The following is a 13,668-nucleotide window of genomic DNA, read 5'->3' on the forward strand; positions in this document are numbered from 1 at the left end:
CAGTGAAGAGGGTGCTTCCCCGGTGTGTGGGCGCCGGCCTCCAGCCTCCAGCTGCTGGTCTCCAGAACACTTAGGGTTCATACAGTAGTTTAGCAGGCAGCATGGTCCCACTGCTTCACATTAATGCCAAATGCCAAACTTGGAACAGAGCTATTGGGTATTGCCCCTCCCACCCCCCACACACATACTGTAGAAACAAAAGATGTCATTCAGTGTCAGCTTCCTCCTGGTTCTGTATCAATTTAAAATTTGCTTTAGCTTTTACATAGGTGCAAATACTGTCCTATGAAGAGCCAAATACTGTGGAGTGCCTGTGGATGACTTAGACAGGGTGGCACCTGCCTTAATAAGAACATGACGGATTAGGCATCCTGGGTCCCAGCATCCAGGCCAGTTCCGATGCTCCTCGACCGTAGTGTGCCGTCACTGTTTCCCTCCAGCAGTTTTAATGGCAGGAACTAGAGTATCAGTGATAGCGTGGGAATGTCAGCATTTCGGCTTTGAGATGGCATTGGTAGAAAGCTCATCTGATAGAGTTAAATAAATATATTTCTGATAGAAGTCTGTCAGGATTACAACAGTATGATTTAGCCTTTAAAGGGGTTTTAGTGAATTAACACTTGGATCTAAAAATCTTGGAACTAACCTAATTTGGGGATAAGAACCTGTATCTTCAACCTGGTGGTGGGACACTTTTCCTTTTCCTGATCTCATTACAGTATCCAAACAAATGCAAACTTAAAAGGGTGTCTTACAGTATTTTTTTCTTTCACTCAGCTTCTCAGAGCTGTAGCTTCAGTTACTATAATATACTCTACACACTTCAAAATTACATAGGAAATACCCAGAGTAACTAAATAAATAAAAGGCAAAAAGGAAACTGGAACAGTACTGTCTCCATCAGAGACTAAACTATCCACTTCCAGCATCACAGAGAAGGGCTAGGACAATTTTTTTCAAAATATTTATATACAGGTTTGAATCCAGAAATTAAGGTTAAAAGTATAAATACTGATAATTTCAACTAAATTCAGAAAGGTTTCAGAAAGATATGATACAACAATTTAGAATACAACAGAGCAGAAGAGCATCGTATTTTGGTTTGCTTGAGATATACATAAGGTGCAACAACTTCTTCTCTTGAGGATGCTTATGGGACAAAGGTTAGTGTAGATGGTGTTTGCTGGCAGATTAAAGTACACACTATAGCAATACGATTGATTTTCCAAAATAAAGAAGAATGAGAGAAATGAAATGAAAATGATAAGTGGCAGTGGGGACTACATGTTGGTCTGAAATATTTGTGCTAACAAATGTTGTTACCTGAATATACCAACACCCCTCTCCAGCGGGTTCAGGGCATGAGAAAAGCACTAGTATTGAAATCAAGACTTGCACTCAGAGAAACAACAAGGCGAGTGTCTAAAGAACTATAAAGCTTTGCAGATTTCTGCTACTCTCAGTGCCTAACTGCTTAAAAATTAAGCATTTCTACAAAAAAGGTGGGTTTTTTTTTGTGTGTGTTTTTTTTTTTTTTTAAGTATGTGAAAACAGTCATATCCAGTAGGTTGCCCTCCCACTCCCACCCTGCCTAAGGGAAAAGCCACTGAGGTTTAGGAAAAGCAGATCAAGTAAGATAGTAATCACATAGAAAAAAGCAATCTTTTGTTTTGCTTCTTTTTAAAAAAAGGTCCCATGAATATACAGCAATCTCTTGAGGAACTCTAGTGAAATGTAATCGGAGGACTGAAGGAGGGTGCTCTGGCAAAAATAGACCTATTCTAACATGTTCTATAGAATAACAAGTTAGTACCATTGTCAAGATGCATGTTCTGCACCACACAATTTTTGTTGTTGGTTTGTTTGGGTTTATTCTTTTGGATTTTAGCTAATAATAATTTTAAAATCACTGCTAGCAAGTGGTCCAAAAACTCCTAACAGCCACCAACACTGGGACCCAGCAATTTCCAAACATTCAATTTGTGTTTTGAGATTTAGAAAACATTAATAAAACAGCATCATAGTAAAAGGCTATGCTGAAATTTGGGGCTGCTCACCTGATTTATTTCTATGTGACTGGGGTTAAGCTATAAAAGCTGATTAACCTTGCTTACTAATTCCTTCTTCCTCCATAGATGCACAATGAGTGTGCACCTTTGAGAATGTCACACCAATGCTCTACTGCCCTCGTTACCTGCTTTGAAAAAAACCCCTCTAGAGTCTTCCATTCTGTTAGTATGTTGTACATATTTTCCAGCACCGAAACTGAAGTAACATCTACAACCATGGAAAGCTAAACCTATCAGTATTAATAGAGTCACTTTTTATATGGCTATTAGGTCAAATTACGATTAGAAAAAAATCATCATTACAATTCAGTCAAGTATAAATAAGAAAGCTAGATAAAACCTGTAAACTGTCACCATTGAGAGATCTAATTCAAAAGCTTCAAACCTGAACTAACACTATCAAAATCCCGCCAGTTTGAAAACCAATAAAAATTATTGCTGGAATCCAATCATTGAAATTTGGTAGTTTGTGCTGCGATGCAAGAGTGGGGAGATACTTTGTGCTGTGGAAGAAATACCCTGTAAAATCTGTAGCCTCTGACTAATTTGGATTTATCACTTTGCATCTGTTGCTAGGAAACAAGACACTGTGAACATCAGGTGGTTAAGTCAATATGTTGAATGTTCAAAGCCAGTTAATCCACGTGGCACTGGCATATGTATGGTGGGTTTTATGTTCAAAAGCAACAAAACACAGAAAGGAAACAGAAACTTGCAGGTGGGCCTGTGACTGAGTCCCACTCTGGTCAGGCATACCTCCGGTATCAGTGACTCAATATCTCCTTGACAACACAAACTCGAAATGGCTCTAAACACCTGCAGCGCCAGCGAGGCTGTGCATAGCAATTGCTACCCGTCCAGTCTGTCTGGGATGGATGGAAAGGTCTGTGGCTCCAGGTCCACATGAAGTGAGTGTCTTCAATGTGTTCAGAATAGTGAAGTAATACTAAGGTCACTTCTGAATAATATTTTTCTCTTTTTTTTGTTTGTTTGTATGAACGATCCATTGGTCACTTAGACCCACTTAGACCCCTGTGTAAAAATAAAAGAATCCTCAAGGCATGAAAACATCAGTAATCTGTAATCTGTAGGACTCTTCCCCTGTCCAGGTAAATATTTGCCACAATTTGCCCCAAGCAAATTATTCTTGGTCACTCAAGGCTAAGAAAAAAATTCAGCTTGTTAAGAATTGTAATTCCTCTCTCTCTCTCTCTCTCTCTCTCTCTCTCTCTCTCTCTCTCTCTCTCTCTCTCTTTTTTGCCAGCAAACTACCGCTCTGGTGGCAAATATAAAAGTGCAGAATATATGGACCACGAGGCCGAGCATACACCGCTAACAATGGTACATCTGCCTGCCCATGCTGCGTGGGAGTCTCGGAACAGGCTTTTTAATATTATTCTACAATATAAATGTAGGTATAACCTATTATATAAACCATCTTAGAACTTAAATCTCCATGTACAAAAAGACTAAGAATATCTAATAATAACTAGTGCAGTGCGTCAGTTTTTGTTTTTGTTTTTTCTTCTTTTTGTTTTGAAAGAATAACTAGGTAATATATGAAACTAGTTTCACACTCTCTGGTTGGTAAAAGAGATGCTGGATGAGCTACAGTAAAGGCAGTCTTTTACCAAGTTACCACCTATTACCGACAATAGCCTTCAATAGAAAGCAAAGCTCCAGGATCATTCCATTTCTGCTCATTATCAGACAGAGAACATCACCCACAAAGACTCTGGGTTCTGAACGAACAAATGGGCCCAGGAGGCTAACTTCTGCTTCAAGTGAATCTGGGCCATGGAGGGCAACAAGCACTTGTTTGCAGTCTATATTTCCCACCACATGAACTCACTAGCATCCCTCGGTAAAGACAAGGCTAGGGTAGTAGGTAAAGCACAATGTTTTACAATTGAAGGGCGCTTCACTGGTCAGCGCAGGAAATAAGTACAGGAGCCTGTGGCATTTCTTTTGGCTGTCCATCGTGGGTGAGCGGAGTTGACCTCTGACCTCTGTGAAGCAAGAGAGAAAAAAAAAATCATTTATTCAGAGTATGTTGTCAGAAATAGGAGAGGATGATGAGTAACACAGCGCTTCCCAATAATGTGTTTAATAGTTTCTGCTGACTTTTTTTTTATTTTGCTGTTTAACGAAAGCCAACTTTGTCCTTAGAGTTTCTTTCTTTCCATATATTGTTGTTGTTTCTTTAAAGGATTTCTCACACAACTCAATACAATGTTCTGTATCCAACTGACCACCTCCATTTTGTAGAATCTGAAGCAACAACAGATTTGGGAAATGCCCTCAGAATTGGGAAACTTTAAGCCAAGGGCTGAGGTGCGGGACAATAATCTCTCCCGGATCCACTGAAATTAAACAAGGACAGGACCCTTTGCTTGACTTGCCTGAGGGGAACACTCTGCTGCACTAATCGGTGGCCTCCAGGCTCCTTTCTTAAGTGGTGTAATAACACACCCGGTGAAAGCCTAAGGCCAGTAACAGCAGTGGTCCCTGAAGAGGAAGAGGTGTACCAGGGCACAAAAACTATGTGGAAACGATGACACCCTCCTAACTTAAAAAAAGTTTCACAGGCATATGGAGAAAGAGCGCAGAGGGGAAAAGGCAAATACCGATTACATTTTAGAGTGTGAGAAAACCCAGTTAATTTGGGCCAAACTCAACACACATAGAGAATTCTAGGCAAAGCTAGAACATTCATGGAAAATCCCATTACTTGGATTGGAACTACATCGAACATAGCTGATTTTTTTTTTTCCACTCAGCTTCAGCTTAACAAGTAGGACAAAATATGTTTTATTTCACAGTTATAACGAAACTTTTCTAAATTCTTGGTGATTTATACAGAGCTTTTTAGTCTGAAAAGATAGACTTGGGCACCTCCTTGACATTTTCCAACAGGCCTAGGTAGCCTGCATGCTGCATCCCACTGCTCTGGCCCATAGTGGTCTGCAGGGCACATGGCACTGTGCCGAGGAATGCGATGTAGCAACAATGTCTTCACTGGTTTTAAGGTTCCAATATAGTATCTTCTTCAGATTATGTGGAACAAAGGGTGCTATTTTAAAGTTCAAATTATATTTGCTCCACAACTATATCCAATTCCTGTCTCTTGGTGCACAGAAAAAAAAAAAAGCAATGTAGGTAAATGACAACATTTGGGGATGTGAGAATCCAATGATCACTTAGCCTAAGATATTAGGCTTTCAGAAAAACAAAACGTGTATTACAATAACACTTTTGGATTAATCTGTTTATTCATGTAGGGATGCTGTAAGCACCAACTGTTCAATATGTTCAACTCTGCTCCAGAAAGATGAAATTAAAATGCTACTTTTTACCTTTAAGATTGAATATGTAATAACATTATAAAACCAAAAAAATTTTAATAAGTATGAGAAAAGGAAACAAGAAAAAAAAGTAAAACAAGAAAAGGATAATGTAAAAAAAAAAAGAGAGAGAGCAAGAGGGGGAGAAATTGGGGTGAAAGTCCAACTTAATCAACGGGAAAGGAAGGCCGGCGTGTGATGGGCGAGCACGATGATGGCCGTCGTTCCCGGGGAAGGAAGTCGGGAGAGCCTTCTTGACCTGCCAGGACATGAGAGATGCTAACGCAGCGCCGTGGAGCCACGCCAAGAACACTGGATTCAAGGACCTGGGTCGATATCTTAACTCAGTTTGGCTGCGTGCTCCTGGCAAGTTAATTCAGCATTTGGGCCAACATTAAAATGGGACTAAAAAGACCCACCTATCAGGGCCGATTTTAGGGTTAACTTTAATGAACTTTACTCCTTATAAAATTCCTCGTAAATAAACAGGCTCTCAACAAAGGTTTCTGAAACTTCCTGTGTCCTGCATTTTGTAGAATTGCATTTCTATGCTGGATTTTTAAACCTAATGTTAAGATTTCTTGTGGCAAGAATGCAGGTAACAGCCGGTAACGTATTTCTACCCCTAACTCTGTTGACCACTCTCTAAATGCAATAATTAATTGATGTGCAACCAGGTACAATTACATTAAGTCTGTAGGTAGAGGGTGGATGGTAGCTCTGCTTTAACATGTAGGGGCTAAAGTTACAACTAAGATTCCTGGGGAGAATCTGTCTTTCTAGATAGTCAGAACACTAACCATTTGCTAAGTTGACAGTAACATTTTAGTAAGCAATATCGTTCTTCCAGTGCAGCGGTTCTCAACCTGTGGGTCGCGACCCCTTTGGCGGTCGAATGACCCTTTCACAGGGGTCACCTAAGACCACCTTGCATATCAGATATTTACATTACGATTCATAACAGTAGCAACATTACAGTTATGAAGTAGCAACGAAAATAATTTTATGGTTGGGTCACAACATGAGGAACTGCATTTAAAGGGCCAGAAGGTTGAGAACCACTGTTCTAGTGGGAGGTAAAAAAAAACAACAACAAAAAACTCCTTGCCCATCCATCCATTGACGTGACAGGATCTAAGGAAGCTGTGGATATGGGGAATAAAACCAGTGCCTTTTTTTTTTCTTTTTTCCCCCAAAATACATTGGAAGGAGACATAAGTATGGGCAAACAGTTACGAACCAACATGGTGGCGGGTCTATGAGAGGTACATGGGGAGAGTGCAGACTGCAGGAGCAGTGAGAGAAGAGGACAAAGAACGAGGCCAGGAAGGAGGAGCAAAGGCAAGGAAGGACTCGGCCCATGTGGACTGCAAGCAGTGTCCCCTGACTTTGGGGGAGGGGGTAAGAAGGAATGGTTTGCTGAGGTGCTCACTGCTGGAAACCGGGAGTTGTGGAAGGCTGGTTGACAGCCATGGTGTGACCACAGTCCTGTTCAGAAGAGAACACTGTCAACAGCAAGGGGGACTGTGTGGTAGCCGTTTCTGAGCCCTGAAATATGACGCCCCCCCCCCCCCGATTCTTACATCACCTCTTATTTCCACAGTTTATGGGGCACAGATTTAATTCTTTGTGTAAGTGTATGAGTTTGTCCTCTGTGCTTGACTGCGAAACTCCACGAGTGGAGAAGTGTCTGTGCATTTCTCTCCTCAGGCCCGCAGAGACCTGAGCGGATTTTAACAATGTCTGTCAGCATTCACGTGCTGTTAGGCACTTGCAGTGCACACATGAAAAGAAATTTGACCTGTTGTAAATATCTAGAGGCTATTTGTGAGCCAGGACTGGAACTGCAACATGACAGATAAAGAGAAAGCAGCAAACAAAGCTTCCGTCTGGGCCTGCTTAAGCCTGATGTGATTAAGGAGAATGGAGCCTGCCAGGTGGGTATACAAGTCGTCCGTGATTCCAAGATCTTTGTACTGAAGACTGAAAGGCTAAGAAGGTAGCTTATCTGTGGGTAATCCACACTGAATAAAAATATGAGATCCCTGAATCTACAAAAGTCTTTTCTGCCTTCCCAGAAGGCCCAGGAAGTAGCAAACACTCTTTTGCACTTAGAAGTTGATATGCTTTCCGTGGGCTTCCCCGAGTTCCACAGGCTTCCCCATCTGTGATCTTGGCTGATCCTTACAACCAGGTGATTCTTTGGGGACAGCGTTGTTTTCAAAGCAGGATGAGAGGCCCGAGAATGAAATTACTTTGCAGCAAACACGGAGTGGGAGATAAATCCAGGCCTCTGTCTGCTGCGAGTCAGATGTCTTCTTCCTGAACCAACTCTGTTTTCTTCTGCTGGTACACCACGGCCACGGACCCTCCTCAGTGAGGGTGTGCACGGCCTGCTGGCACTGGGACATCGGATTTATTCTGCATAACATGTCTATGGAATGAGTACCAGCTACACCCATTTGATAAGGAGAAACAACAAGGTACAGAGGTGAGTGACCTTACTCAAGACCTTGCAATCTGCAGGTGACAGAGCTCGGACTCAAACCCAGGTCTGAGGCCTGACTCCAAATCTCATGCTTAATGATTTGAGAATGCTGCTTCTTTGCTCTCTCAGGCTTTTTAGAGAAATAAAAGTTTAGCCACAGAATAACGCATTCAAAATAAAATACTTGGCTGGCTACATTCTCACTGATAATTAATCAGCACGCACACTTTCGTAACCTCACATAAACAGAAGTGCTCTTGAACCAAGTCTTGTGAACCCCAATACATTGTGAAAATATCACAGATGACGTCAGAAAGGCTGATTTTGTCTCCTATGCTGCTTTCTCCACCTACGCTCTGTGCAAGGGGTGACAGTGAACAGGTAGGTCCCCTGGCGGAATAAGGCTCCCACCGCTAACCTGTGCACGTTTTCCATGGCGGCCACTTCAGCCAGCGCAGCCAGACTGAAGAACGCAGACACGGCGGGCATCTCGGGAGTGCTGCTCCGTGTCTCCGCGGCCTCGCTGCTGTGTGCGCACGCGTCGTGGCAGCCTGTCTCAGTGACTTTAGGGAGACTCCTCTGCAGTTCCTTTGGTTTGTCATCTGCAACGCAAGAGAAATCCATCAGGAGAGGCCCCCTCTGTTTTCTGCAGAGAAAACTCCGTGCTAGGCAATGTGAAATGAGGTAACATTCTTCACGGCTCACTTTTGTCATCCACTGAATAGTAAGGCTTTTATAGAATCTCTCTCATGGTCACAAAACTCTTATTAAGCTCAACTGCAGCAATGGGCAGCACTGTGTCCTGATGCTGAGCAGAGAAGCTGCGTATTATTCAAGGTCAAATAGGTCAGTGTTGGAGATAGAAAAATGGGCTTAGTCAATATACAGCCCAAAAGACTTCTGCAGAGGGGCTGGTGGATGCAGTAAAGGGCCCTTAAAAACTGACTGACCAAACGTTTCTGATGAAGCTGCAGCTGCCCTACCTACCAGGGCAACCCTGACACTCGGTGTGCTATGATAACACTTAGGGTGGCAACACTAACCCCAATGAAATTTCAATCCCAACGAGACCCCACGCTGTCACTTTTGTTCTAAGACCTACTGAAAGAAAGATAAAGCCAATATGCCTGTTGGAAGTGAGTACCCTTACTGTGTAGCCCAGATAGAGGGCAGGTGTTATCATGACTTTAAAAACATTTCAACCACATAAAATAATTGATAAAGGCAGTAAATTGCCATATAGTAAGTGAAACTGAAAGTGCTATGTGCTTTCCTACATGAAAGAAAGTATTTTCTAAAATCTTTCACTCTTCCTCCAAGTAAAAATGGGGCTATAACCATTTACAAAATGAAAATCACAGAGCAGAACCCACAGTGGAAAGGAAATAAGGGAGGGGCCTGCTGGACTAAATATGAGGAAACCTGGGTTCTAGTCTTCATCATACTTCTGCTTAGTAGTTCAAAGCATTCAAAACGAAAGTGTGCCCCTTTGAGCCTCAGCTCTTACGTGACAGGGAAAACTCAGGGATCTTTAATATGCTTTCTTGTTCTATCAATCTACATATGCAAAACAAGAGAAATGCACAAAATTCACTAACTGTCCTCTAATTCTATCTCAGCAAATAATGAATCTCTATTAACAAGTAGATTAATTTAAATCAGATATTTATAAATCTTGCTCTCAAAAAACACTCATTTAAACATTTTTTCTCCTATTTATTGAATTCATTATGGACCTTCGACCTTTTTCCGGCTCCTGAATTAGGGTGGCGGGGAGGGACCCTTCCTTCGGGACTGACAGAAAGAGATGAGAGGTGCTAAAAGGCAACATGGCAACAGCTCAGAGCACTAATGCTGAGCGTACGTCGCACCCCAAGATCTGAGGGAGAATGCTCAGTATCAAGCTCTGATCCCATCAGGCAATTCTACTGCCATGGAGACCACCAGGAACAACAAACAGACCCCAGACCACAACCGAAAATGGAGAAATTCACGGTAAATTAAGAGTTGGGTAAAGATTAGCCCAGAGAACGAGAGTAATCCAGAAGCATGCTCGAGCTCCCTGGGTGGGCTTAGTCAGCTTTGCAGAAGTGCTGGATGCTTCCTAAAGTGCCTTCTCTCACTGACTTGAGCAGTGAGCCATGGAGAAACACCGATTCATCCAGGATTTTTAAAAGCCTGGGATCTTTGGTAATTTCCTTACCAACACTGTTTCTGTGCATGCTGAGAAAGGGAAGGAGAAGCTGACAGCCCTAAAAATTACCTTTCCTTTCTAGGAAATCAAGATAGGCTCTTGGAAAAAGATCTATGATTTGAAAGCGCAGACGAAAACATGCACATTTGGGAGTCTGTAGAAAACTAGTTATCAAGGAGACCCAGAAAGAGAAAATGTCACTGTGACCAAACCCACAGTTGGCGTATAGTCACTTGCTGGCCCAAGTGGCCATGAGGGTCAGCTGCTTGATTTGGTTATCTCTGTCTAAAGCTCCCTCTTCTTACCCAAAGTACCTCCTGCTGGTGACACCCGGCCATCTGCTGTCCTGACCAGGTGTGTGATCTTGGTTTTCCTTGCTTTTCTCTTTTGGCTGCCCACCAGGGGTTCTTGCGTTGCTGTTGGCTCTGGAGTGTTGGGAATGGATGGGGCATTTTTAACCTTATGAGCAGGCTCTGTGGTGTTTTTGTCTTCTGTAAATATGGCTGAAATAGGACAAACCATATATAGTTACACACAAAAACACAAGGCACCGACATCGCTCTTGGAAGGAAACATTCTCAGTGTCTGACCCTTCTGAATGGAGAACTTACATTTAGAGTTTTCAAAGTATTGATGGGGAAAAAAATGCCAGTAAGTTTAAACACTTACATTTATATCTATCTGCATTGGTAGATTAAATACAGAGGATTAAGATGCACCCCCCTCAATAGAATACTGAACACCAAGAGGCCACTGTGTCCCAACTGACCACAAGTTGTGCAGGTGTCAGGGTCCCTATCTGAGATCCTTTTGGCCAGCTGGTCTGAAGAGGATGATACATTTCTCTTCTCCTGAGGATACTGAGCTAAATATGTGCTTCTTAAAGTTATACTTATCCCTGGGATATTCGCTTTCAATCACCACGTTGGACTAATCAGAAAAAGACGCTTGAGGGAGGCCTGACCCTTTTGTTGATGGCTTGGCCAGGACCCCCAAACACTGCTGAAGCCAGCACGGACCGAGACTCTCCTATTGGCTAAATTCCAGGATCAGGTGACTATGCTTAGTGAGACAATTTCATCAAGTATCTCAGCAGGACTCCTTGGAAAGTTTAGTTCTAGGTCCCTAATTCTGACTGGATTATCAGTAAATTGTTTCATAGCACACGCTTGTGCCCCAAATAGCACAGTCAAGAGCAAGGAACAGATTTGCCATCAAAGACTTGCTCTCGATTCAAAGAGTTTGGGAATGCTGTGTCTTTTCTTATATACGCGTTTCCTTAGGAGCTCATCCATCTCCCTCTCCCCTTAATTTCAAAATAAGACAAATATGCAGATACGAGTATAGTGAGCATTTAGGAGCACATATATGTAATCACTTTTCATGACTAGGACTTTTTTTATTCCAGTGGTTGAAGGTCTCTCAGGCAGGGAAGAGATGCATCTTTTCCTTTTCTAATGATCCAACCTCTTAAGACAGGCATAGGAGTGGTTTTTGACAAAGAAGAGGGGAGGGTGGCTCAGGAAATCAAGGTGAGACATGAGAGATTGTGCAAACTAAACCTGAAGTATAAATGAAGGTGCTTATCAGAGGAGGGTGTGAAGGTAGACTTTGGAAATAACACAATATATGTAATGCAGGAAGAAGAAAACAGTTGAAATAGGAAAAGAACAGAGCGAAAATAAGTATATAAAATAATGCACTGTTCATATAAATACTTGCAGAGCCTTCATTCAACAATTTCAATCTCGCTCTCTAATGGATTTAGTTAGACACATCTTTGAGAAAGGAGAGCTATGAATTCGTAAGATCTTTGACCTCAAGATGGTGATTCCAGGCTTCCCATTCCACAAGTGAGAAATAATTTCAATTATATCAAAAGAAAGGATGTAAAGCATAAATCATAATTTAGGCTTGACCTTACCTCAATATTACATAATAGATGGCTGTTTGGCAACAGGCTTACGATAATCGTTATTTAAAAAAAATAAACTGCACTATTTGGCAATGTTCCCAAATACCTTTTCAAGCAAATAATAAAAAAAATAGAAAAAAAAGAATCTTTTTAAGTGTAGATCTATCCCCAGGTCAAACAGTCATTGCATATTTATACTTTGACATTTAGCCTAACACAGGCCAATTGTGGTATATATATATATTTTTTCAGTTTGAACTTCAATAAAAGCTACATAAAAGCAAATAAAAGATAATTTGGTTAGAAACACTCCAATGATGTTTAATGACTGTGCATTAGCCCTGAAATTCAAAGCCTCCCCTAGGTTAAAGTAGCCCAAATCTAAGTTCAAAGTGAGGATTAAATAACCTCTACTGGATATTCACAAGCAACAAAATTTATGGTTTTGTATCCAGACCCATCAGTTGTCCCCCTGATTACAGGGTGGATCTTACTCACTTCTCCAGTATGATCACTACTGGAGGATTATAGATGCATCTTCCAGAAAAAGCATTTACCTCTTCCTTTTTCTCTTCCTATTCCCATAAAAATTCAGAACTTGTGGAAATAAGGTTATAGCAAGTTCCAAAGAGGAAGGGTGCATTATATTAAAAGATTGCTCATTATAAGAAATGAAGAAAGGAAGGAAGGAAGGGAGGAAGAGAAGGAAGAGAGAGAACACCATGGAAGCCAAAGAGAAGGCATGGATACCCAAAAAAGGGCCAAGTGCGTTAGGAAAGATGACCCGGTTTCTACGGAAAGATGGTGGGGTGATGGAGATAACACAGTACAGAGAAAGCTGGATTCTACTCATGACTTTCAAATTCATTAACTGTAAAGATGGAGACTGGACTCAATTAGCTCTAAAGGAGCCACCCAGTCCCCCAAATTCTTTTCATTTTGCTACACAGCCTAGAATCGGGGTCCTGATCAGGGAAAATCAGGTGTGCAGCTTGCTTCAGAGGCTCAGGACTAGGAAAGAGCTCTCCCTTGATAAAGTGTATGGCTTTCTAACCACTATGCTGTACACCCAAAACTAATATAAAATATTAATAAATGCAAATTGTAATTGAAAAAATAAATAATCCTATATAATAAAGAGCTACTATGCAAATTGTCGTCATGTCTTTGTGCCCTCGCGCAGGGGTCAGGGGCCTTGAGGCCGAGACCTCTGTCCTGGTGCTGAGCCGAGGGGGGGGCAGGGGGGCGGGAATTGAGGCCACGCCCCCTGTGTGGAGGGGCCTGATGGGGGACCTGAGGCTGTGGTGCCAGGCTGGGGGACCTGAGGACGTGGGTGGGGCCAGCCAGGTCTGGGCCTCACACGATTTTGAGGCACATGCATGTGGGCGGGGACTTGACTCTGGGTCCTGTGGCGCGCCCCAGACTCTGACTGGAGGGAGATTTTCATATACATTTTACTAATTTTCTTTCATCTCTGACACTTCTATTATGGAGAAAGGGCAAATAGGAATATTAAAATATTTCCTCTAATTAATTCCCTTTTAATGTGCATGAATTTTGTGCACCAGGCCACTAGTAATATAAGAATAAGAATAATACCTTGACTAGGATTGTTAGATTTTTCTTCTTAAGTGAGCCTTCAAATGGTTTCATTTCTA

At 41.9% G+C, this 13,668-nt stretch overlaps 1 protein-coding gene across 2 annotated transcripts in view; it reads right to left on the reverse strand.

Moving 5' to 3' along the window:
* Positions 1–3,061: 3,061 nt before the first annotated feature.
* BBX (BBX high mobility group box domain containing) overlaps positions 3,062–13,668 on the reverse strand; it is a 291,476-nt gene continuing 280,869 nt past the window's right edge. For both annotated transcript variants that reach the window (XM_081086560.1, XM_081086561.1), the window contains 3 exons: positions 10,401–10,598; positions 8,320–8,503; positions 3,062–4,078 (listed from right to left, as the gene is read on the reverse strand). In XM_081086560.1, the coding sequence (XP_080942686.1) occupies positions 3,991–4,078; positions 8,320–8,503; positions 10,401–10,598 (470 nt within the window). In that variant the 3' untranslated portion in view covers positions 3,062–3,990. The remainder of the gene's footprint in view (positions 4,079–8,319; positions 8,504–10,400; positions 10,599–13,668) is intronic.

This window comes from Myotis nattereri (genome assembly GCF_964212035.1).
Source record: "Myotis nattereri genome assembly, chromosome: 3".
NCBI lineage: Eukaryota > Metazoa > Chordata > Mammalia > Chiroptera > Vespertilionidae > Myotis > Myotis nattereri.